General features: G+C 41.7%; 1 protein-coding gene across 2 annotated transcripts in view; it reads right to left on the reverse strand.

The window, feature by feature from the left end:
- The window catches only part of CADM1 (cell adhesion molecule 1), a 339,043-nt gene that overhangs the window by 63,397 nt on the left and 248,639 nt on the right, over positions 1–27,007 (reverse strand). For both annotated transcript variants that reach the window (XM_047753310.1, XM_047753311.1), the window contains exons 2-3: positions 3,537–3,683; positions 1,368–1,520 (exon numbers count right to left, since the gene is read on the reverse strand). In XM_047753310.1, coding sequence (XP_047609266.1) covers positions 1,368–1,520; positions 3,537–3,683 — 300 coding nt within the window. The remainder of the gene's footprint in view (positions 1–1,367; positions 1,521–3,536; positions 3,684–27,007) is intronic.

The following is a 27,007-nucleotide window of genomic DNA, read 5'->3' on the forward strand; positions in this document are numbered from 1 at the left end:
TAGCATATGGAAGTTCCCAAGCTAGGGGTCCAATCAGAACTGTAGCCGCCGGCCTGCACCACAGCCACAGCAACTTGGGATCTGAGCTGTGTCCTTGACCTACACCACAGCTTACGGCAACGCCGGATCCTTACCCCACTGAGCAAGGCCAGGGATCAAACCCGTGTCCTCATGGGTGCCAGTGGGGTTTATTAACCGCTGAGCCACGACGGGAACTCCAGAAAGATGACTTTTTAAAATAGTATTCCTCTTATCAATGACATATATGTAAGCATTTGGGATGTGTTTTAGTTTAATGAATTAAAAAAAATTCTCTCTTACAGCTGTGTTTAAATAAAGTAATGAGGCAGCAGCTCAATGCATACAACCATAAATACATATATGTTCACACACACCAAGCAAAAATGTCCTTCATATTTATCTTTCCCCTTTCATCTTCATATCATTACACTGAAAAGCTGCAGTCTGCCGCCTCAAATAGACTTTGATTCATCATCTTCTGCAAGGTGTAAATCAGAGATCTTGCCTCATGCTAGAGTGTGCGTCCTTGAAAACTCAGTTTCAAAAATCCAAATTGGCTGGAGTTATGCACTGGAGTATATGTTTGTCTAAAAGGTGACCGATTTGGACCACCTCCGTCACAGGAAAATCTGCTGACTCTATCAAAATATATACATGGACCCCTGGTAACCCCTGGATTTTGTTGAAAGTCACAATCTATGATCTGGGCACCCCCCAGAGGTGTTACCCAGAAGCCTGTCCACAGTCCTGGTTTAATATCAGCTTTCTTTCCTAGGAGCTCTTAATTCTTTTACGTCCAATAGTTGCAATTTGTGGCAAAGTATGTGTTCATGGGGTATGATTTTTACAGCATAATCTTGAGTATGAGCAATAAATAAGGCAATAAGTAAAGCCGAAGCAAAGGAGATCAACAATATTAAACGAGATATAACTCAGAAGGAAAAATCATTAAGCGGATTTCATAACAGAGCCCTGCCATGGGCTGCAGATGTGGTAGCCTGTCTCCCCCTCTCCTGCACAGAAGGAAAAAAAAAAAAAATCCTGGTAGTTAGCAGCAATGACATTGCATGTGGTGTATGATTCATTTGAGGGTTCTAAATTCTCTTGATCTTTGCTTCTGAAGCTTGAGGGTTGAAACCCAAGAGCAGGTGGAATCTATAAAGACTGCTGATTGCCATTCCTTAGAGTCTTTGGTAAAATAGGCTATTTTTAAAATTCAGCAAGATGGGCGGTGATTCTTCCTACAACAGTCAAATTTACCATTAACCTTTTCCTTGCTACTGGAACCATCTGGCAGCAAGAGCCATCCCACTTGTTTCCCCGGACAAGCCCCATGCATTCCTTACCCAGGACTGTGATTGTGGTGTAACTTTCCTGGGGAGGGTCAGTGTAGAGCTGGCAAAAGTATCTTCCTTCGTCAGAAATTGAGACATTCGTCAATGACACTTTGAGTTCACTGCTCGAAAAATTCAGCAGCTGGAACCTGCTGTCCTTCAAAGCTGTGAAACAAAACGCAGAGGGAGTGATTGTGAGAAAGATGACCAAAGGTCTGTTTGCCTTCTTGAGGGGGAGGAAAAAGCCAGGTGACTAGAAAGGCGGCTACAGGGTAGACACCGTGAGTAAGTCTTTCTGCACCTGGTGGGTGTTTCTTTGCAGTTCTTGAATTCCTATTAAGGGCTTCTGCAATAACTGCTGGTAGACAAATACCCCTGCCCCAAAAGGAAACTGCCTCCCACCACACACACCATCCCTAGCGCCAGTTTTGAACACTTATTCATACACTGTTGCAGATCTTCTGTCAGAGACAGGCAGAATGAAAACAGGAGGAAAGGCCAAGCTCTGAGTCCCCTCTGGGCACTGAAATTTCAGAAAGCAGAACATACAGGCCTTTCAACTGTTCCTTTTTTCTTTTTTTTTTTTTAATGCCTTTTTGTCTTTTTTTTAGGACTGCACCTGCAGCATATGGAGATTCCCAGAGTAGGGGTCCAATAGGGGCCGTAGCCGCTGGCCTATACCACAGGCACAGCAACGAGGGATCCAAGCCACATCTGTGTCCTACACCACAGCTCACAGCAACACCAGATCCTCAACCCACTGGGTGAGGCCAGGGATTGAATCCAAGTCCTCAAGGATGCCAGTCAGGTTCCTTAACCACTGAGCCACAATGGGAAATCCCTAAACTGTCTCTAAAGGAGTCCCCCCTGTGACACCATGGGATTGGTGGCATCTCTGGAGAGCTGGGACACAGGTTGGATCCCTCATCCGTCACAGTGGGTTAAAGATCTGGCACTGTTGCAGCTGCTGCATAGGTCACAGCTGCAGCTCCGATCTGATCCCTGGCCTGAGAACTCCATATGGTGCAGGGCAGCCAAAAAAGAAAGAAAAAAAAAGTTGCTCTACAAATCTGAGGCCTTAAAAGAAATAGAGGTACTAATAGTACAAGAGAAAATAAAAAAATCATTATTAGTAATTTCAAAAGCAGAATGAAAATCATTAAAACAAATTTTACAGCAAAACAATTCAATTTAACTTGGCTGCATTTGAGCTGGAGCTGCCAAAAGTCCACGGCCTGGGGCCTACAGAGGTCTTAGGCCTGTCCGGCCATTGTCTGACTACTTTCAGCTTCGTGATGTGAAAAAAATTAGGCATCAAGTAGGAAGTCACACGAGTCATCACAGATGTATGTGGGTTTTTTACTGGTTTCTAATATTCACTCTTGAAGACCTTACATTAATTTGGCAAAGGCTAGATGGGAATATACTAATGAGAAAAATTCCCTCTAAGAAAGAGAGGCTGGCTTCTCTCCTTTCACCCTCCTCTGCCCTCTTACATTCACATACCTTGGGTTTATCAACTCCTTCCACAGGTCGTGAATGTTCTGAGGCACTGGGGACACCCAGCAGACAGGAAGGGAAATACCAGACGCCCGCTCTGCTCAGACACTAATGCTCTCCAATAGCAATTTTTCGAAAGACCTGATTTTTGCTCTTGCCAAGCCTTGGCACCCACTTAAACCATTTCTATGATATGCAATTTTTTTGATTATTGGCTTTTGTGATCTTACATTTGGAAGGATTTCAGCATGTGGACAGCTCCATCTATCACAGGCTATGATGATGGGAGATTTGGTTTTGTCTTTATAGGCACAGATTGCCTTGGAAACTTCAATCTTCAAACCAAACAGATTACCTTTGAGAATGCTATATTTTCCTTGCTTTACCCTATTTGAGTTGTTTGTGTCAGCTAAGTATTTGGGACTCAATTGCAATTCACCTTGAATTACTACAATCAATTCCTATTGCAAAGTAAGGCTGCCTTACTTTTAAAAAGGACCATTCAAGGTTTCTATTAAGTAGGAAGATTATGATTGCATGTCTCTTCTTCCCTCTGAAGAACTGATTAAACTTTAAGCATCTAACATTAACTTTTAAAAAAGGAGGCCTTGGCTATCTCTTTTTCAAGACAACATGTAGGGAAAAAAGTTACCAACTAAAGCTACAGAGATGGAAACTTACGCCGGAAGTCCCTGAAATAAATGGTCTGCCGGTTGGGATTCAGTAGCTGAATAACAGAGTCGTCACTCTTGTTGACTTGGCAGCTGATGGTTGCAACTTCTCCCTCAATCACTGTCACGTCTTTAGTAAACAAATTCTGTCCATCACCTTAAAAAAGGGAGAAAAAAATTTCCATCAATTAAAATTTGGTTAAGAGCAGCCATTAAAACGAGAAACAAGAAACGTATTAGAAAACAGGAACCAGCAGTGACCGCTGGTGAGGTCTGCACGCTGTTCTCCAGAGTCCACAAAACGAGTGCGTTCATCTGAGAGAGATCTTGGGGCAAAATATACCTAAGCCTGGAATCAAGGTGCTCTCAAAAGTTGTGATGCCCACGTTCCATCCTCCAGTGTTTTACTGGCCGAGTAGGATGCTGGAGAGGTGGGGGAAGGTAGGTCAGAGTCCTGGCAGTCATGGCCGTGAGGAACTGTAGCTCTCATCTCACAGACGGAGCAGGGGAAATAATTTACAGTCAGCTCTCCTTATCCACGGGCTCTGTACCCAGATTCAACCAACCACAGATAGAAAATACTTCAAAAAAAAATTCCAGAAAGTTCCCAAAAGCAAAACTTGGATTTGTACATGCCAACAATTATATACATAGCATTTACATTGTATTTACAACTATTTACATAACACTTACATTGTGTTAGGTATTATAAGTCACCTAGAAATGGCTTTTTCTTTTTTTTCCTTTTTAGGGCAGTACTGCGGCATATGGAAGCTCCCAGGCTAGGGGTCAAATCGGATGGAGCTGCCGCTGCCAGCCTACGCCAGAGGCACAGCAACACAGGATCCGATCTGAGTCTGCAACCTACACTGCAGCTTGCGGCAGCACCAGATCCTTGACCCACTGAGCAAGGCCAAGGATCAAACTCGCATCCTCATGGACTAGTTGAGTTCTTAACCCGTTGAGCCACAACAGGAACTCCTACAGTATGCATTTTATAGAAGGGACTTGAGTATCCTCAGATTTTGGTGTCCAAAGAGGTCTTGGAACCAATCTCCTGTGGATACCAAGGAATGACTGTATCAACCTCCGCTTGCATGCCCTTGAACTATCCGATCCATACTCAAGGGGCCATTTGATAGAAGTTGGTAGGAGGGCTCATTAAACAATCTCACCTTGTTAGTGGATGTTGAGATTTCCAGTGTATGGGCAGTTCAGTTATTTACTGTGTAGGGAGGGGCACCTACCTGACTTTGCAATCTCAATCAACTCCTGAGAGTTTATAACAGTTCAGTTTGTTACTCTGCTCTCAGAAACTACACCTTTGTGACTCACCCAAAGCCCCAGGTAATCGTGAACCATGCCCCTTCTGTAGACTACTGCCTTCCAGCCATTTAGAAAATCTCTTACAGAACCTGTCCAAAAGTCTAGGCTTTCAGATCCACTGATGTCTGGATTATCTGCAGATCTGCTCTAGTGGGTTGCTTCTAAGATATGTGATGGTCAGGGCCCCTAACAAATGTCCTAAATGATCCACAGCATGAGTAAGAGGAGAGGAGAATTCAACTTAAAAGCAAAAGAGGAAGCTACTGTTGAATGTCTAATTCTGCACCTACCATAGCAGGAGATGTAGAAGTGTATGACATTGACCTAGCCTCTAAGAAGCTGCAATGTTGGTGAAAACAGATCCCTCGCCCCCATTTATGGAATAAAAAAAGTATAGTATAGGCAAGAGATATGATAGTCAGTCAGGAAGGGGAAAAAGATTGCTTTTTAGCTGTAGGATCTCAGGTCAACTATTCAAAGTCCCTGAGCCAGGGTCTCATCTGCAAAATGGGGACAGTAACAAAACGTGATCTCACAGAGCCTCTGGGAGGATTAAAGAAGATAATAAATGTAGGGCATTTAGCCCTGTGCCCAGCTTCTCATAAAACTGAATCATGGTGGCTGCTATCATCACCACCATCACTTCTCTGGATGTCAAACCCAAACTAAGCAACTCTAGTACGTGTCGGGAACAGTGCGGATTCAAGAATGAAGAAAGCTCTGCCTCCCTGCTCTTAAGGAGCTCTCTGCATAATTACAGATCAACACAGGGTGGCTTATTCACTCTCTAAAAAAAACTTCGTCACATTAGGAAACAAAGGTCAAAGATAAATACTATTCTAAAAAAAAAAATGAGACAGCATAAATAGAGATGAAATTAGGGTAAATGGAGGATTTCCACCTGCTATCATATTTCTGCTGAAGGATCCTTTTTTTGGCAGGACACCGTGGGGAAGCGTGAGAAGGGGAGTCTAGGATGGCTTTAAGCCAAATCCACCCAGAAATAGACCAGCCTCTGGTAGAGGATTAGAAAGGAGGAAACTAGAGGGATAAGGAAAAAAATTATTAGAGCCACAGAAAAACAAAAATTCTTGATGCTTGAGAAGCAAACCAAAATGAGACCCAACCTTGAGACCTGCAATCCAGGGAATTAACCTGGGTGTGAGAACGAGGGCCACAGGCCTCGTCGTGAGCAAAAGGGTAAATCTTCCCTGGCTGATCCAGCAGTGAAAGCTTAGCAGGCTGAGCAGTGTCAGAGAATAACAACAAAGAGGAAGAGTGATCAGAGGAAACGAAGGGATGCTTATTTTTTCCTCAGTGGATTACGGTGACAAACACAGAATTCGGAACCCAGCTGGAGGGAGCAGTTTATTCCCAGATCTGAGAATAGAACAAGGAAAAGGGAATTCCTGCCAATCAAGCCAGCTTTTCAAGGTGGTTTTGCCGGCCCTGGTGAAAGTCTGTACGGAAAGGACAATACCCTATTTCCGCAGGGCAACCCAATCTCGTAAGAAAATTAAGGAAAAATTAAACTGCATGATTCAAATGCTATATACCATCTCAAGCCATGGGACTTGCCTTGAGGAGATCAGAATACCAAACTGGTCCACTGGATTGTGGAGGAGAGTTCTTCTAGCTAAAGGAAGTTTATTAGCAACACAAATAAGAATCTTCAGCTGATAAAGGGAGTGCATGGAAACACTACCCAGCGAAAGGCCTTAATCCCTTTGGCCATACAGATCCTGGCTACCATCTTGCAGCTATGGGGACTTAGAGTCAGCTGCAATTCAATTAGGCACTAATAGAACAGTTTCCGTGAAAATAACTATCCACTCTAATTTTAGTCTTTACCCAGAATCTTAGCATATTCTGTCTATATTCCTATTAAGGCTACAAAACATTTGCAAAGGAGATGCGAGCAGAGGCGTTGACCACGATTTCGCAATTAAGCAAGAAAGGTATAATAATTTTGTATTAAGCAAGAAAGGTGATAAAACAGAACCAGAGGGGTTTTTTTTTTTTTTTTTGGTGCTGTTGTTTGTTCATTTCTTACAAATTCTAAGCATTCTTATTTATTATGTATAATTAATATAAGACCAGATCACTTTAATGGGTCATCACTGAATAAATCACTCAGGTGAAATTTTTGCCATCTGCGGATTTTTACCATTGCTGTGCTCTGGCACATAATATGCTCTGCAAACCCACTGTGGTTTCATCATCACTGCCCTACTATTTTTTGAAATTGCTAAGGCCCACCTAAAATCCAGGATCTTGGAAAAATTCCTAGTTATGTTAACATGGCTACAATGCTAATGCTAAAAAAATTATAAGTGCTGAAAGATATCAAAGTGGCTTGGCTGATGGTGGTGGCCCAAGAACGTCACTCTAAAAAATTACCAATAAATTAAGGGTCAGCTGGACAGCAGTTGTATTAAACAGAGCCCCCTACTTCGAGCGTCCTAAGATGGCTGCAATGGAATAATAATGACCTATTTATTTGAGGCAAAGGGAGTGAATGACAGTGATGAAAATATGATATGTATGTCAGTACTCTTAACTGCCTGAAGCCTTTATGTAAAAATAATTTCTGCTCACATTCTCAAATATTTCTTCCAAACAGAAGGGTGCACTGTGACTCGATAAATTTCCCCTTGAAATAGATATCATGACAATTAGGTTGTTACAAACACAATTTGATGTGTAGCAGAAGGGTACAAACAGGCAACTTTGGTGCCTTTCTTAAATAATCTGTTTTAAAAACCCTTCCGAGTTTCTAAAACTCAATTAGCAGATAGACTGTCAAGGCAGAAATAGCACATGTTCTGGGCAAAAGAAATCAAGTAGGTACAATATACCGTAGCATTGAATAAGGCTGTTAGCGGCAGGGTAATTTATTTTAAGGGTGGAACAATGTCTGACACGTATAGACATCTTGGACTGCTAATTGGTAGATGTGGGTGAGCTTTAGAAGACAGAATCAAGCTGGGTTTTAATTTATACCAGCACCTGTACTCCCTATAACTTCCCTATTTTCCCCACAAAATCTAAAAATAAAACTCAGGCGTTGGAGAGACCCATTCACTCACAAGCAATTCTTCCATAGTACGCTAGAAGTTGCCCACACATGTATTACAAGGAAGAAAAAAGCATATTGTCTTTAAAAAAAAGAAAAAAAGGTAAAATTTATTTTGACGATCAGTTAAGACCCTTTCAGCTCAGCTGGTTAGGGCTGGAGTGGGGGGTGGGGCTGCCACAGGTTTACAAAACCCCCATTAATTCAACCATCAATTGGCTTCACTCATGGATTCTTTCCTGAAACCTCATTTTGTTAGAAATGCTATGCAGATGGCAATACTCAGAACGTTAGCATGGACTGGAATGTATCTGACCAACAGCATAATTGCCTGAAGGGGCTGATGGGGCAAACCTTGAAGCAAGAAGCTGAAATGGGTAATGACCTTCCCACACACAGGGGACGCGGGGAAGGCAACACGTGTTTAGAACACATGTTTACTCGGCACAAGGCGCTGGGCTGGCTGGTTGCTTTGCCTGCTCTTCCTTCCCAAACTCCTGGAGTTTTCCATATCCCCACTTTAAAGATGAAGGACCTGAGACACAAAGACATGGAAATAAGCTGCCGAATGTCATTCAGCTAAGCGGCAGAGCTGGTGTTTGAACCCCATTCTGTCAGCTTGTCCAGCCCATACAGTTTGTCCTTTTTAACCAGCCAACATCAGGACTGGGTTGCCAAGGTTCTACGGGCACTGCCTTGGAAAATTTGCTTGGTTTTAAAGAAGGTGATTTCCCTATGAGCAACTTCGGATTTTTTTTTTTTTTTTAATGTCCATAATTTATCCAGAGCACAATTACACACTTCAAGATGAGAGAGAGACTGTCCTGAATGCAAAACACCTTGTTTACCCCCGCTTCCTTCTTTTAGCGCTCAGCACACTCTGCCCCTGGAGAGCGCCTTTATTACCAGCGCATGGCCCGACGTTGCCGGCCAGCACCGAGAGCTCGCGCCCCCGCTGCCTGGCTGTTAATAAAGCAAGCACTTCATCTACACCGGAGGAGTCTCTCCCGTCAAGTCTATAATAAAAGGGCAAGTCACAGCTAGAACGGGATTCAGTTTATACTATGGCAACTATGTAAACTCTTTACTGACTCCACCAATGACTCTGAACTGGGAAATAGTTTGCCCAGAGAAAGAGCAAATAAAGTCCCCTGACCTACACTTTCAGTGGCAAAATCATATTAGGGAAACCATTTTTTTTTTAATCCTCTGCCGTGTGGAAGACTGAACCTCACATTCGAGCAGCCCAGTCAGGTTGTCCAACCGGGCAAAAGGCAAACCATAAACACAAGCTGTCCGAAAAGCAGAAAGAAACCCCAAAACAACCAAACATCCTGCCCAAGATCAGTGTCGTCATTAATTTTAAAAAGCCACCATAGTCCTCAAACTTTTACACTAATGAAGGCTTAGGCTCATTCATTCTTTCCCTCCAAGAGGTATCTAAATTCAGACTTTCCAAAGAGTCAAAAAACTTGCATGCATTTGACACCCTCATTTCCTGTTGGTATGGGAGCCCTGTATCTTAAAGCTTCACATGGCTTTTCACCCATTCTCATTTCTGCTGGATCCCACTTTCACAACCACGTCAGTGACACGCCTAACTTGAAAGAGAAAAGGCCCTCCCCTCTACCCCAATACAACCATTGCCAATAGAGGCACTGCAATTTCTGAGAGCTAGCACTAGAATTGAGTACATTTCAGGAAAAGAAAAGAAAAAAAAATTAAGATTCTGTTGAAACCCAGAGGGAAAAATCTTTCTAACTGTATATGTTCTCCCAAGTCAATGTAAACACAGTGCTCACTACAAATCATTAACAAAACCATTAAGATTTGATTTCTATCTAAGCAATTATTGTCAGCATATTTCGTACATTTCCTTTAAAAGACTCAATCCTATCTTTCAATTCATTAAACTGTTCCTTGCATTTACAGAGTTTTATATCAAATCAGAAACCTATTTGAATTAATAAGAATTACAGTAAAAGGAATTTGAAAATAAATTATTTGAAGTTCAAGCCACAAAAGGTCTGGATGAATTTAGTCTCCTTTAAATATTACAGGAGCGTTTTCAGTCACCCAATGTGCAGATGAGAGGCGGTGAGAACCAGTGTTGAAAGACATGGGTCCAACGACTGACCCTGGGTTAAGGTTAAGGGTGAACTCTCTTCAGTATAAATACAATTCTTTATTTCAAAGAGAGGTGATCCTTCAACCTTTGTGAATACTTGCATGTTTATTTAAAATCAAAAGCATTCAATCTGTCTGCTGTTTACAAAGCTACTCTTAACCTTCTGGACCTTCATCCGGCTTTGCTATTCCAAACAGTAAAGTTGACTTTGTTGATTGTCTGTTCCAAGGACTGTCTATTCAATGGTCAAAATAATTAGGAATGAGAACCATACTGTGCATACGTTTACAGTTAAAATAATCTAAACCAACTCAACAAACCACTGAGTGGGCAGCAGTATGTGACATGGACCAAAACCTTCCCTTTGTGTCACCGGCTGCTTCATATGATCCCGATCGAATCAAAGGTCAACAGAACTAAAAGGAACCTCCAGATCAACTCTTTCGTTTTCGAGGCGAAGACACAGAGGCCCAGGGAGGAGATAGGTAAGATCACATGGCAAGTGTGAGGCCCAGCAAGAATAGAGGCCACATCTCCTAATGGCTCATCAAGACAGTTCTATTCTTGGCTATTTCTAGCCAGCACATTATATTTACTGATTTGCTTCTAATTATCAAGGCAATATATGCTGGAGGTTTGTTCATTTATTTACTAAGAGCTTTGTTGAGGGTGGTCTTCCTAACTCTCTACCCTACGGCACAGAGATGGTCAGCCTCTCATAAGAATCTCCTGTAATATAATTACTGTTGTGTCACTTGAGCTCATGGAGAGAAAGGAATATCAAATTTAATCTAATCTCCTTTTATAATCAGTAAAAGGTGAGGCAAATTTTTGAACAGCAAGTTAGAGTAATCTTCCCTCGGTGCTGGGTTTTTTTTTCAATTAAAATTGTTGATTTCCCCTGAATACAAAACAAAAAAAATATCATCTGACACACCATTAAGCTATTCATGAATATTCTGTATACACATTCTTGTTTAGTTGACTAATGGCAAATTAACGTTCTCTATTTTAGCTTAAACACATACTATAGGTATGTTTGATTAGCATTGAATTCCAAAAGCTGATTACTATGCATGCTTTGATTATGTAATTACATAATAGAGTATAATGGCTCCTTTGGAGTCATTATGATCTATATGGCAAATATGTTTCAGTTTTGCTATAGTTTAAATACACGTTGAGATGACAGCTCATAACAAGGCTCCACTTTGCAGTCATATCAGTTAAATGGGCATTTCCCCATTCATCCCAACATCTCCTTGACACCAATTAAGGCCTATTGTGTCAAGCTGCATACACTTTTGAGAAATTCCCTTTGTTTTCTTGGCATTCAAAAACGGACATTAATTTTAAAAGCTGTATTAAGCAAAAGGCCTGGTTTAAAAAAAAAAAAAAAAGGCTGAAATTCCATCCTTCATCCACCCTTTGAAAGGTCTGCAAGGAATCGCATCTAGTTCATTAATCACTGTTCAGACAACCACAAGGGGGTTAAAGATGGAATTTCACCTTTAACTCCAAATTGCACACAAAGGAGGGACAGCCACGAATACTGATGCATGGAGTGGTGGCTCGCCACCCGACCAACTCACACAAAGACCCAGGTCTGCAAATTTCATGCCTTGCAGTATCCATCTTAGAAGGGGGCAGCTCTAAAATAGCATGGCCAGATTTTGCCTTCTCAGTTCCCAAACCCAGGTTTTGATGGGTCTAAGGCCAACAACATCTACCTAGTGAATAGATTTTGATCACTCCACCATCAACTTACAAATTGGAAAGTGGCCAGGATTTAAAAGAGAACAAAAGCTACTGTAAAGAACAATGTCAAGGAGTTCCCTTGTGGTGCAGGAGGTTAAGGATCTGGCATTGTGGCTCAGGTCGCTACTGTAACACAGGTTCGGTCCCTGGCCGGGGAACTTCTGCACGCCTTGGGTGTGGCCAAAAATAAATAAATATATACATACATACATACATACATAAAAATATAGAACAGTGTCAAGATTCTTTTGTTCCCACAAAATCCTTTAATCTTGTGTTATTTCATTTGCAAGAAGAGCTGTTTCTGCTTTTCTCTTCCAAGAGAATGAGCCCTTATACCATGTCAAACCAAAGGTGATCCGAGTCTTAACTTTAAAGACTAATAAGCATCAAGCTGTTTTTCCCTGTGGGTCTACTGGCTTTCAGCATTAAGGCTAAAGAACGGAGGTCAAACACAGTCCAACTGGTATTTACATACAGGATGAGAATCTCCTTTGTGAAAGAAAACATTGATTAGATGTGTGAAAACTCTCTTCAAGGAAGACGGTGACAAAAGAAAGTAGTTACAGCATCTGTGTCTACGCTATTTCAATTTTAACCATCCCATTAGGTGCCTTCCTCTTAAAAGAACCTGAGCTCAATAGGACTTTTTAATCAGAGCCCACAGCACTAACGGGGCCAAGCAATTATGATGCTTATGATCTGAGCTGCCTGGTCCCATAAAGTGCAGAGGTGCAATGCCCTCTATAGAATGTTTGTGGGGAGTGATACCCAGCCACTATGCATGAAGATCTGAATGAACTTTTCCATTAAAATCCACTTATCAAAGAAGCAAAGGGCAATAAAAGTAAGAGGAATATAAGAATAAACCAAAAAAAGATAACAATAATCACTGAATCCTTTTGTTCCTTACACTGAAATGTGAAAACCCTAGACTTTTTTCTCCTCTCCTTCCTTTTCAGAGCTGGACATGTTTCTTGCCCTTTTCATTCATCAAAAAGATAGTGTCTTTATTTTGGAGAGAGCCTCACCCTGAAGAAAAACTCCCTCCAGTGAACTGGTTTTATGGTAATTAAAAGAGAAGAGGAAAAAATAGAGCCCCCAAAGTTGTCATTGTTTTTTATTTGCTTGAGAGATGGCATTGAAATCACCTTGTGGAAGAGTCATTTTAAGCCTGCTAAACCTGCTTAGAGGCTCTTGGGAGAAAGGGAGCTCTTAAAAAAATACTAATTAAAAAATAACTACTGGAATTCCCTGGTGGTCTAGTGGGTTAAGAATCTGGCGTTGTCGCTGCTGTGGCTTGGGTTGCTGCTATGGGGCAGGTCCTACTGGCCTCAGAACTTCATGCCATGGGTGCAGCCAAGAAACAAACAAACAAAAAAACCCCATAAAACAACAAAAACAAAAAACCACCACAGCCATCCAACTTGGACTTTGGAGAACAATCTGAAGACAGAAGCTTCTTATAAAACTAATTGTGTTGGCACAGCAAGTAGTTTCTTCTCAATGGATTTGATTCTGTGATGCTCGTTTATGGCAAAGCAGAATAAAAGAACGGGTTTATATTGAGCTGCTTCAGTAGCAATTCAAAGCTGGGTGGTGTTCCAGCATTTCAAAATACATTGTCTCTTTCAGACCAAACGTGCTGAAGGCCAACTGTTGATCTTCTGCATCAACCACTTTGCTAATGAACTGATAATGAGATCTTCTATTCCCTGGGATATACTAAACTACTTTGCAGAGTGAAAACTAGTGGTACATTCCTGCTGTCCATGAGCGTGGGGAAGAAAATCACCTACTGAAAGGGGTGCATTGTGGAGACAAAAGCTGTCAGCTGATGAAACACACACTCACACCATCCAGTGTGATGGTCCCTGGTCCCAAAGTTAGCTGAAACCTGGGATAATGGGAGGGACAATTGCAATTCACATATAGCACTAGCAGCTACCTTTCTCAAACCGCAAGCTATCCATAACCAAAACAAAAGGCTGACATGATTAAAACTCCAAATACATATTCAACTGTTTGAAAACCACAAAGCATGATACCAATATTAGGTTCCATCATTCCTATAACGATTTACGGGAACGTGGAATTCTTCCTTACCCCAGAAGAGATTTTGGTAGCAAAAGCATTTATTATTCACGGCAGCAGCCCCTGGTGAGCCCTCACTCTATAAGAAAATACAATGTTGCCTTTTTCTATGACGTCTTTTAATATAACGTCTTTTTTTCTATGAAGTGAAAGACATTTAGGATTTCAGGCTACGGAGATGAGCGACTCTACTGTGGTCACTTCTATTTAACTGATACTTCTCAATTTCCCTACGCTCTAAGCATATTAGAGATGCAGACTATTTACAATACTTGCTGTTACTAAAAGCTCCTCTATAAAGTGCTTTAAATTGAATTTCCTTAGAACTTCAACCTCAAGTCTCAATGGAGACAGCCTGTGTATTTCCCTTCTTTTTTATACCCTGCTTTTAAGCACCCAATTTAATATCATTCTTTCCTTTGATAAGAGATACCATTATTAAACTCAGGTCACTTTTTGCTTCCGCTCACGAAAAGCTGACTTTTTTTTTCTTTATATTTGCCTCCAGGGTGTTAAAAGAGGAACAATTAATGTAAGATATTTAAAATCACAAGGCTATAACATGTAACAATAATTACTACACTCAGAAAAGGGAAGTGACTCCTTTTCTCCAGGTCTGGAGGCAAGAGAAACAAATTACTTCTTTTCTAAAGTGTTCATTATTTCATTTTTTTAATGTCAAGAAAATTTCCACTGTTTCTGAAGAGAGCCTTATTTTAATTATCTACATGGTAATAATAGCTAATATATTTTTAAATGTTTTCTATGTGCCAGGCACTATGCTTTGTTTTTTAATATTATTTAATCCTCACAACAATCCTATGTGGTTCAATATCTTATAATCACCCCCATTATACAGGCAAGGAAACTGAAATTTAGAGAGGCTAAATAAGTGGTTGGAACCAATATCCAAACCTCCTCCATCTATTTAACTCTGGGGCTAATCACAATTATACCATGATAATGAGGCTTTATTTTATGATGCTAAAAGAACAGTGGGGAACTAAGGGAAGAATGGACTGGATCTCATTTGTATGATTTAGGAATAAAAACTAAAATAATACTCTCGGCATATAAGGAATTTAAAACCTATCAGCAATCAGCATGTTCCAATATGCAACAGTGACAAAAATTAGCTCTCTAACCAGAGTCTGAATACTGGGCCTTTAGTATTTAGAGAGAAGATGTCTGTTCTGCCGAATGATCCCGACTCAAAAGGCAGTTCAACTCCAACTCCAGGCATTTACGGTATCTGCTTCAAGGGCATTCATTAGTATTGACAATCTATGTGACTGAATTTTGGCTGTAATAGCGGTCTCTCTCTACATCTCCTCCTTCATTTCTCCTGCCAACAGGAGCCACTGAAAACCTTCCAAATTTAAAGCTTAGAGCCGACAGGACAAGCAAGTAAGGATATCAGTTGGAACACATCAGATACGGACTCAGAGTGAATGTCAGCTTCAACTGACATTACTACAGAAACAGAAAGCGAGGACATGGGAGGGGAGAGATGTTTCATATTCTCATTCTAGAGAGCATTCCGAGGGTGTGTAACACGGTTTGTTCAAGAAACAGCTGTAAACCCATGATAATCATCATGCTGAATGATGCGGTAACATCCAACGCACTCACGTCTCTTCCCAGGAAGCTGAGCAGCCTTGGACTAGTTTACGAAATGACAGTTTCTTAGCTGGGAAATTGGGTTCTGTGATGGAGGCCCTTATTGGTGAGTTATTCCCTTTGTCATCTGTCAGTCACAAAGCAAGTGGTGGTGTTTTAACCTGTGGGCTCTTGAGTTGCTGGTCCCGGCTGAGTGTGCGAAGAGGCACACGAGTTAGAGAGCTCTTCCTAAACCAGGGTTTGCTGAAGGGATTGCGCATGGACAGTGGCCAAAGGAGATTCCGGATCCTACTTTCCTGATTGCCAGCTCCCCAGGGCAAAGCCATCGCCAAGTCCCCGGTGCAAAGCCTACATCAGTCGGATGTGCACCCGTCACTACCCAAAGTGGGGCCATTATGAAAAGAACTTGATTAATATCGTCTGAATGGAGGTTGCTGATTAATCATCATTGAAATTAGAGGTATGTGATCAGGACATCACTTGTGCCTTATTTTTACTTGTTAAGAGGGCATCTAAAGAAAATGAGACCATAAGACTTGGAAAACAGGAATTTGTTCTGCAGGTCTGAGCTGACTGGAGGTGGAACTGGGAGAAAGTGAATCTGTTTTCACATTTTAAAAAGGGTAAATGGTGTCTTTCGTCTGGGGTCGTTAGGAGAATCGAGTGAGAAAATGCATACAATACTACCTAACGGATGCAAATTTCTCCTTCTCCGACTTCCATTAGCATCATCACTAGCTCTGTGCAGCCTGTTTAGGACCTTCTTAGGAGCTTCCACAATCTGCTGCAATTTTTTTTTTCAATTTTAGAGCTTGTGCTGTTATTCTTTTCATTCTAAGGCTAACTAAAAAGGAACAGAGTAAATTAAAACATCTTCGTCACTGACGTTAAACTGTAAACTAAAACCTTCCTGAGTAGGAAAAGTGGAAGGTGACTAGCAGATGTCCACTAAGAGTAGACATTTGAAAGTACTCTTAATCTATAGCATTTACAAACATGACTTCTTTTCTGGATTCCCTCCTTTGCTTTTTTTGTCTTTTTTTTTTTTTTTTTTTTTTTTTTTAGGGCCACACCCATGGCATAAGGAAGTTTCCAGGCTTGGGGTCCAATTGGACCTGGAGCTGCCGGCCTACACCACAGTCACAGCAATGCAGGATCCAAGCTGCGTCTGTAACCTACACCGCAGCAACAGTGAATCCTTTAACCCACTGAGCGAGGCCAGGGATTGAACCCAAATCCTCATGAATACTAGTCAGATTCGCAATCTGCTGAGCCACCATGGGAACTCCTCTGGCTTCCCTCCTTTAATTATACAGCCTTACTTATTTTAGTGAATACTGTCCATGTTCTAAGGTTGTGACAATCACGTCACCAGTGTTAGGTTAGTCATGTAAGGCACGGCATCCTTGCTGGAAGACTTCAACAGTCAATACCTCAGATACCTGGCTACTGGATACAGTGTTCCACAAAAGTGAGCTTTCCATATTATTACCTCTCCCTCTGAACGCCCAAATTAAAATGAAATGAAATGAAACAAAAACAATTTCCACAAAGCTCGCCGACTGCCCACTTTCTTTGTCCTCTGCTCCTATACATGGGGGATGCTATGCCTAATGACATAGGTAGGACGATGGCCCTTCTTGAAATAATCGCAGCCTGTTAGGCTCGTATGTGTGCAGACTGCTTTCCTCTAAGGCTGACTGTCACTTTGTGAAGATAATTCCTCCCTTTATTATGAAGTGCAAGAACTTTTCAAAAGCTACTGGTGCTGAGACCTTTCCTGCTTACTAATCCATGATGTTTGAGGTCTCTAGAAACATAGCCTTCACTAAGTGGTGTGTGCTGTGGCATGAGGGGGTTGTAATTTCTCCCTTCATTTGACGCTGGAGGAAAGAAAATTTAATAATGATAATACTGGACTTAGTTTGATAATTATCCTTTGATACTAGTAGTTATTCATAGGTAAAAATATATCTTTGAATGGAGGAAGCAAATCAATAAAAAACTGGCAATGGACACTAGTTTGTTATTGACATTAATTTCTAATATTATTTTTATTTGGTCAAAACCAGCTAGTACTCAGCTATATATAAAAGCAGGAAAACTGGCCATGGAGGATGCCACACGATCCAGCCAGAAGTCACTTGCTTTCTCTATGAAGCTCTGATAACTCCCCATGTTCTAGGACTTCTGGCTCGAAGTGCATTGCACCTGTCTTGGTCTTGGCACTTATTACACTAGTTCTATGATCATTCATTTACAGAGTTGCTTCCTTGCTTTCCTTCTTTCTTTCTTTCTTTTCTTTTTTCTTTCTCTTTTTGATTTTGACCTAGGTTCAAATGCTAGCATTGTCAGTTATTAGCTACACCTTGGTTTAGTTATTAGCTAAACCTTAAGCTCTCAAAGCCTCAGGTTTTACCCATGTAAAATGGGTCTAAAAATTATTATTTTAGTTCCTTGAGAACCTCACACTATCTTCTTCATATCTGTATCCCCAAAGCATAAAAGAGTGTCAGTTTATAGAGCAAGGGTCCATTCAGTGTTTGTGGTGTGGAGTGACTAAATGAAGCACTGTTTTGGAGTTCCCTCGTGGCACAGCGGAAACGAATCTGACTAGCATCCATGAGGATGCAGGTTTGATCCCTGGCCTTGCTTAGTGGGTTAAGGATCCGGCGTTGCTGTGAGCTGTGGTGTAGGTTGCAGACACAGCTTGGATCTGACGTTGCTGTGGCTGTGGTGAAGGCTGGTGGCTACAGCTCCGATTCAACCCCTAGCCTGGGAACCTCCATATGCCACAGGTGTGGCCCTAAAAAAAAAAGACAAAAAATAAAAATAAAAACAAATAAATGAAGGGCTGTTTTAAGACCTTCACACTCAGGTACTCTCATTTTTGGAGACAAGTCTCACAACATCAAAAAATATTAACTGGTACCCATATCCAATATGAAATATAATTGTGATTCAAAAATGTCAACAGTTTTACTAATTTTGCTTTTGCAATTATTAATTTCAATTGTATGTTGTATTCTGAACCTAATCATTTTCTTTTCCAGGGCTCAGATATTTTCACAAGGTTCTGCAAAAGAAATGGGGTCTGCTACTGTGCCTGCAGTGGTCAATGGAGCAAATGGCCCTGCTTTCCAAAGTTCTCGATGTTGCGAGGGAGACAGACATAGGTACGCACAACTACATCATGCGATAAGACCTGTAAGTCACTCGGAGGCTAATGCACTGGGAAGCAGGAAGACACCTGGGGATGGGAGCGAGGACTCTGGAGAGGATCAAGACGTGTTTAGAACAAAGGAAAGAGTGTGATATGCTCTGAAGAGTGGCAGGAGGGAGGCTTTCTAGAAAGGTCATTAGGTCCAGATAGTGAAGGGCACTGTAAGCCAGACTAGGGAATTTGCACTTTATCTTGTAATTAATAGGGAGCCAGTAAAGTGATTTCAATCCAAGGAGTGACATGATCACACCTGTGTTTTGAAAGATAACGTCTGTATGGAGAGGGAGGGAAGACTGAAGCTGGGGAAAGGCTGGAGCCGAGGAGATCAGTTAAGAGACTTCGGCCACCGAGCACTGGCAGCTGATGAGAGCTGGGTAAGGGAATCCGGATCGGAGGTGGGGGGGTGGGGTACAGAGCTCAGGGTGGGAGGAGGGGAATGAGGAGGGGTGAGGACCCCTTCCTGGTGAGGCACATCAGCAGGCTCTCAGCTCCGAAAAGGGGGTCCTGGGTGTTCGTGAGTCCCCTCTGCTCAACTCCAGTCAGTGTTCAGGGGCCTTCTAAGGAAAGACCAGCAAAGAGCTAGCTGTCAAAGGATGTGGAAGGCAAGATCATTCTCATCACTGCTGCTGCTCACCACTGAGATGGGTTTTTGTAGCACTCACTTGTACCAAAAATATAATTCGGAAATCCTGGGTGCCTCCCACCTCTGCTGCCTTGCTATTCAGTGTGGTTGGCCAGCAGTTTCGAAAATCCCTGAGCAATCACTAAAAATGCCGAATCTCAAGTCACACCAGACTGACCGAGTCAGAATCTGCATTTTAATAAGACGCTCGGATTATTCATACATGCATTACAGTTTGAGGCACTCTGGCCTGGAATACAGTAACTCTCTCATGAACCTAAACATGAGACTGATGGCTTAACCAAGAAGATCACAGAAGTACATTCCTGGGTGATGGGTTTCAAGGAAACTGGTGAATCAGTGAGTCATGGGAGGAAGAAGAACATGAATCCCCATCACCAAGTGAAGCCCTTCTCCAGGAAGATACAGAGCTTTGGAAATTTCTGTGAATGTAAAAACCAACGCAGGAATCTCTGCATGCTGTGGGCACAGCCAAAAAAAAAAAAAAATTAAGTTTGCATGATGATAAATTGATGTGGATCATTCATGAAGTCAATAAAGACTAGAATCTCGGGTTCTTCCTCAAGTTTCCTGGACCCACCATTACACAAATAAAAAATCCTCCCCCAAAGAAGCCAGCTGACTGCAACCAGAGCATACAGATTATTCTGCATTCAGCTGCAAAAAACGACTTCTTCCAGCCAGCGCTCCTACACTCAGTGGGTTTGCCAGTTTTCATGCTGCACCCTCGTTAATTTTTGCATCTTCATTTTTATTGTTACTGTATGTTTTTTGCTCCTGTGTGTTGAGCCAGTGAAGACAAAACAACAAACAGGGAAATAAAGCAAACAGTCCAAAATGGAAACCGAAAAGAGCCTGCCGAGGTTTGTTAGCAAAGTGATGAAATTCAACTATATGATCTGAGGTGGGGGGGGGAGCTATTCTACCCCCATTACAGCAGGCCTTTTCACTCGGTGTCCAGTAGATAAAATTTGCTGCAAAAATGTAGGTAATGACATAAGCAGAAGTTTAAGGGAAAAAATAAAAGTCTTAAGCTGGAGGCAGAAAGAAGCAGGCACAGAAGGAGCTTCACAAAATGCTCAGGGGAAGAAAAGATAAACAAGAGTTTCACTTTTCCACGGCCTCTTAATGAGCATCCATAGATCACCCTGGACCTCGGGTCTTGTTTTCAGCTGCTGGAGTGCATGTGCCTTGCCTCGCGGATGCAGGCTAACAGCATCCTTAGCAGCGGCTCACAGGAGGAAATGACACTTACCTTGAAAGCAAAGAAGCAAGGGTTTCACCTAAGAGTAAGAACCTTAGCTTGGGGCGGGGGGTGGTTCTTCCTTATCACTCTGAAACTTTATGTACCTAGAATTTCGCGGTTGTGGGTTGTGTATGGTTCCGAATAAACTTTTATAATTTTTTTTAATGGGGGAGAAAAGGGTAGAACAGCACAATGGTCATTGCCAAGATCCACTTTCTATTCTTACTCCTTAACGTGAGGTGATTGCAATCAGCTTACACTTCATTCCTCTAACAAATATGTTCTTGTAGGAAGGCGTTCAGCATTCTTACCCCTGCACATCCAGACGCCTTTGCTACAACGGGAATTGGTCTCTGAACGGTTTTCTGCTGGGTTCCTAAAGTGCAGTTTCAGAGAGAATAATGTTCTGAATTTCGGTCTCTTAAAAAAGTCGTTAGGTTTACGGGCAGTCACGCTTGTCACATTTAGAGTGTGAATTACGAACTTCGTGGAAACACAGTTAAACCCCCACAGTTGTGCACAGCCATAATTTCTGCAAAGACGAACAATTGGGGAACTTTATTACTACGACTTTTCATGTATAAGATGCCAAAATCAACCCTCCCAACATTATAAGGTAGTTTTTCTTTTTGGGAAAGTTTTTTTTTTTTTTTTAAATAAAGTAAATGAAAAAAAGAAAACCTCTAATGGGCTACTCGCTGTTCTATTCACTTTTTAGATTTGTCAATTTTTGAGTGACTGCCAGCACCAGGGACTCTTTGTAGCACCTTGTACTTGGGATATAATAAAAACATGAAATGATTAAAAATACTGTGAGTGTAACCGCAGAAGGGACTATATATTCTGGGCCCCAAGGAAGGCCGTTTCTTTGCAGAATCAGACAGACTCCATTTATGTTATTAAATTGTAGCACTATTCACTGTCCAGGCTGGAAGCTTCCCGACATGTCAAAGGCACCAATATGTCCAAAACACACATTGGAACGTTAACCTTTAGAATGCTGGCATCCTCTAGCCTTGCAATTCGGGGAAACACAGAGATTATCTATCCAATTCTATGACATTGCTTACATGCCATGAATGTTTATCAAAAAATGTTTTTTTTTTCCCTACTAATTCACCTCTGAGTCAAAAAAAAAAATTATGAGGACTGCAGAGTTTAAACAGAATAAATTATTGGTAGAAATAGCCGGACTAAAAAACTATTAATCATCAGAAAAACACCAATTAAATGCTGCTTCTTTGAACCCTAGCTCTGTGCCAGGCACCATGTTGGGTGTCTGGCTGCCCTGGTGGTTCTCAATTTTTGGATGTGCAGCTGAATCACCCGGAGAACCTCTTCCTGGGGTTCTTAATTTGGCAGGTCTGGGGTGGGGCCCAAGGATTGGGATTTCCAGGTGATATCATACTGTTCACTTAGGGTCTACACTTTGAGAACTGGCGCAGATGATCTTACTGGATTCTTCACTGTGTCCATTGGACAGATGAGGAAACTGAGGCTCAGAGAGCGGCTCTACCACCTAACTGCTGTCTACATTTGGGCCAGATACTTAACTTCTCCATCTCTGTGAGCGTAACCATTCCCAGGAGGACTTGTTCCATGGCCCAATCTCGTCCTTTCCATTTGCATGTCCCCCTGACTTTACCTGAATGTTAATCCACGTCCCCCTTCCATGCCCATTACTAGCACCATATCAGTTCAGATTTATGATCTGCCAGCAGTGTTGTGATTAGATGTCATCCCTGTCTTTCTATTACTCCGATATTGATAGATAAAATTCTGTGGTGATGCATCACCTGCCCTTTCAAAGGTTACTGCCAGCAGATGCTAGGAATCAATATAGTTCTTATCTGTCACAAACCACAAGAAAAGCATGGTCAACAAGGCTCATTGAAAGGCCTGTGAACAGGTCAAAGAGAGACTCCCAGACGCACAGGGTCACCGGTTTCATTTCCCTGTCTAATCCAGAACCTGGCTTTGGATCTCTACGATCTAAGATTTGGGCCGTATGATCCAGTGGGGCCAGAACCAGTGGCTGTGGTGACTGCGGTCATGAACGCGGGGAGCTGAGGCCAAGAGGCTAAAAATCTACTTTTATTATAACAAGCTACCAAGATTAATAGGATAGTCGAGTTCTCTCGAAGCAGTGGGTAAAAAAATCTGAAGAGATATGGTAGGTTCACATACTTTTTGTTTTCCTCATCCATCTTTCAATAGGAAGAGTCTTGGTTTGGGTAAAAGTGAAGATAAAAAGCACAACTTTTTAAAAAAGATGTCTGTAGCTCAACACATTAAGAAAACCAAATGGTAGTTACAGATGCCCTGGAAACTTTTTTTTTTTAAGAGAAGGCAAGTCAACTTTCTAACTTGATTTTTTTCCCCTAAGGGAAAGCTGCTTTATCTACAGAAAAAAGCAGGCCTAGGGTCTCCGCCTGCCTGTTAGAAGTCTGCCCCTTTAAGTCTGAGTACAGCCCAAGTGGAGCTAAAGGAAGGATTCCTCAAAAGACTACAAGTAGAAATTGTGGCATCAGGAAATCTTCTGCATGGCTGCCTCCCTCTCCCACCCCTGGATACATGCCTTTCTCCTTCATTTCCCCTTGGTTCCCACCTCTCCTCTGCCCAGCTCTGTCTCAAACGCTGGTGCCTTTATCAACTGACTCACTTCATCATCTGATCCGGTTTCAAGATGGCAGCTCTTGTTGACCCTCTTGTCTGAATGCACTTGGACTCACCCCTCTGGCTTGGTCTTAGGACAGCCTCTAAGGATCTAGCTACACAGAATAAGCCTGGGCAGGCAGGGCTCAGCAGTTTAAGAACTGTGACCCGTCCCTGGTTTGAACCTTAAGCATATTGGATCAGGAAGCTCCCAGTGTGGCCACTGGGCCTCTACTTTCGGGCCTGATGGCCTGGGTGACCGAGGTCAGACCTAAGATTTCAGAGTAAAGATGGCCACAGTTGCCAACAATAGGTGAAATGGCCACATGAGAATGACTGACATGGGCAGGTGAGGGACTGTGCTTTTTTATCAGGTTGTAACCCATCTTAAAAAAAGATTTCCAAATGCGTTTGATGAGACTATTGGTCCTTTCAGGAATTTGTGATGTAGAATTCACTCTCTTGCTACACAGGCCAAGTACTTTTCATTGAGACCTACAAGCCATGAGAGAGAAGCCATGAGTTGGCCCAAATGTCCTAAGGTTGTACCTATTATGGACACAATGCATTTTCCTACACAAAACCATCAAAGACATTGTATAAAACCATACTGAGAAATGGTATGCAAAAATGAAGCTCATGTAATCTTATTTACATCACACAATCATATTTAATTTAAGGCTAGCTTTCCTGAGAATCCTCTGGAAGGCATTTGTTATTCAACTGCTGCATTAGAATCCCAGGACTTCCACAGGACTACTTTTAAGAATTCAAATGCTTCTCAAAAACTTAGCTAATTATAAAAATTATACATATTTATTTTAATTATAAAAATCATACATACTCACGGAAGAAAAAAGTAAAAGTATAAATTTAAAAAATCGCACAACTCGGAGATAATTATTACTAATATTTTAGTGTATTCTTTTCCTTTCCATATATGGGGTGTGCATGTGTGTGTGTGTATAAAATTCTTAATTACCGTATTATGGTACATCATATAAGTATACTAAAAAAGTCATTTAGACATCCTGCTCTTGTTATATACTGAGATTGTTTCTAAGTTTTATGATTCTAACAAATGCTGCAATGAAAATCCTTTTGTGTATATATTTATTCTGATTTTAGAACATATTGAGAACATCTTTTTAACATCAAAAATTTCATGCACTCCAATATATTTTGACTATTCAATTTTTTAAGAATCACAGCAGCAGAGTTCCCACTGTGGCAAAGTGGGTTAAGAATCCCACTACAGGAGTTCCCGTCATGGCACAGTGGTTAATGAATCCGACTAGGAACTATGAGGTTGCAGGTTCAATCCCTGGCCTTACTCAGTGGGTTAAGGATCCGGCGTTGCTGTGAACTGTGGTGTAGGTCACAGACATGGCTCAGATCTGGTGTTGCTGTGGCTGTGGCATAGGCTGGCGGCTACAGCTCCAATTAGACCCCTAGCCTGGGAACCTCCATATGCCATAGGTTTGGCCCTAGAAAAAGATAAAAAGACAAAAAAAAAAAAAAGAATCCCATTACCACATCTGCTCAGGTTGCTGTGAAGATGTGGGTTCAATCCCCAGCCTGGCACTGTGGGTTAAAGGATCCAGTGTTGCTGCAGAGCAGACTGCAGCTGTAGCCTGAATTTGATCCTTGGCCTGAGAACTTCCATATGCCCGGAGTGAAGCGTAAAAAAAAAAAAAATCACAGCAGCATCTATATACTTTAGGTTACATCTTTTTTGTTGCTAAATGTAACTCAAAATAATAATGATTTCAATGCAAAGGATTTTAGGACCCTTCGACCCCATATAAAAATTCTGGAGCATCCCTTAGGTTCTGAGGCACACAGAAAACTTAGGGCATTATTCTTACTTTTAAGACATTCAGAATCTAAGAAGAAATCAACTTCAAAATTTAGATCCTAAGTATGTCATTTGCATAGAAAGCACTGAACACACTTGAAATGAAAGGTAGAACAATGGGTTTACTCTTATGACAAAGGGTGACCAGGGAACATCACAGTCTCTCACAACTGGGTTAAGTGCCACTCCTATGTGCTCCCACAAGTACCCCACTTGTCCTACTTCAGCACGTGTTTAAACCTCCACATGTCCCACTAAGCTGTGATACTCATAGAAGCCAGTGATGGCCAGGTATTTCCTCTGAACCAGGCAGCGTACCAAGCCCTGAAAAGGGAGAGCACGCATGCATCCTTCACACCACTGCATCCTCAGGATCCATATGGTGTCCAACAGCAAATATTTGTTGAATGCATGAACGAATAGATGAGTGAATAAAGGAGGATTCATTTAACCATTGCTTTACCTTAAGCTTTCTATGCCCTTGAGGTGTCACGGTCTTAACATTTTATTTAGAAATGCTTTACACCTTAGAAGAAAGGTGCAAAAATAGCACAGAGAGTTCTCATAAACCCCTTTCCCTTGATGTGACCATCTTATTTAAACATGACACAATTATACAAACAAAGAATTCACATTGTAAATACCACTGCATCAAAGGGACAGTTTGGAGGGTACCAGTCAGCTATTTTGTAAAATGTCCCTCCCCTTAGGGCTGATGAATGTTTTCCCACAAATGGGTTGAGATCATGAATTTGGGAGAAGAATACCATAGAGGTCCCTTCTCTTCACGTTGTATCAGAGGAGACACGACATCAGTTTTCCCCGGTGATGTTGGCCACTTGGTGATGGTGTCACAGGCAGGTTTTAACACTAGAAAATTACCACTTTCCTTTTCCATTGGTTAGACCTGGAGCCACTGAAGTCCAGCCCATGCTCCTGAGGAGAGGAATTGAGCTCCACCTCCTAGAGGGAGAAATCTAAAGAATTCCTGGCTATATGTGTGTATTCAAATCACCAGAGCAAGGAATAAATATTTGGGGGGCCTCACTTTGAGGCTATCCAACGATCCCATTTTCTTCTTCAACTTAAGCTCGTTAATTTTTGCATTCATTGGTGGATCATGCCTGCAGCAATCACTACGATGGTGTTCCGATGGTGTTCGAGTGGTGACTTTTTATTTCTCCCACTCCTATAATTGAATTTCTTGTGCGTAGAAGAGTTTCCCTTCTTTCTTAATTACTTATGTTTGTTTGTCTGTTTATTCAGTCATTTATTTCTATTAGTATGGACACACATGGATGTTTGTTTTATTCTCTGGTTTTAATTCAATACCAGCGTGATTAATATTATCGTGCGAATGGTTCCACCTTGGCCATTGGGAGCTCTTTCCATTCCAGCTAGCACCGCACAATTATGGAGCACTTCAAACTCTGTTATCAGGAACCAGTGGATACAGGCAAACAGTGAAAGGATAGCACAGCATTTTTGAAACAGATTTTCATAGAACGATAAGGAGAGGAAAAGCACAATGCTTCAAAATAAGAACAGCAATGGCCAAAGACCGGGGAATCTGCTGTGATACAGTGTTTCTAGGCACCTTTTCCAGTTCCAGCCCCACCACCGTTTACATCCTGACAAGGCAGCTGGGTGGTAAGGACATCTCAGGAGGGAGATGAGCTGGAGAGTGAAACTCTGGGAGACGGAGGGGCTCCCTGAGCACTGTAGCCTCCACCCCTATATGTGCAAATACGACTCAATTAGGATCAACATTCATTTTTTATTAATGTTCTTCTGAGACAATGGCTCTTTCATCCACGTTTTATCTTACAGCTACATTAAGACCAAGGACACTCT

The sequence above is a fragment of the Phacochoerus africanus genome, chromosome 11 (genome assembly GCF_016906955.1).
Source record: "Phacochoerus africanus isolate WHEZ1 chromosome 11, ROS_Pafr_v1, whole genome shotgun sequence".
NCBI classification, from domain to species: domain Eukaryota; kingdom Metazoa; phylum Chordata; class Mammalia; order Artiodactyla; family Suidae; genus Phacochoerus; species Phacochoerus africanus.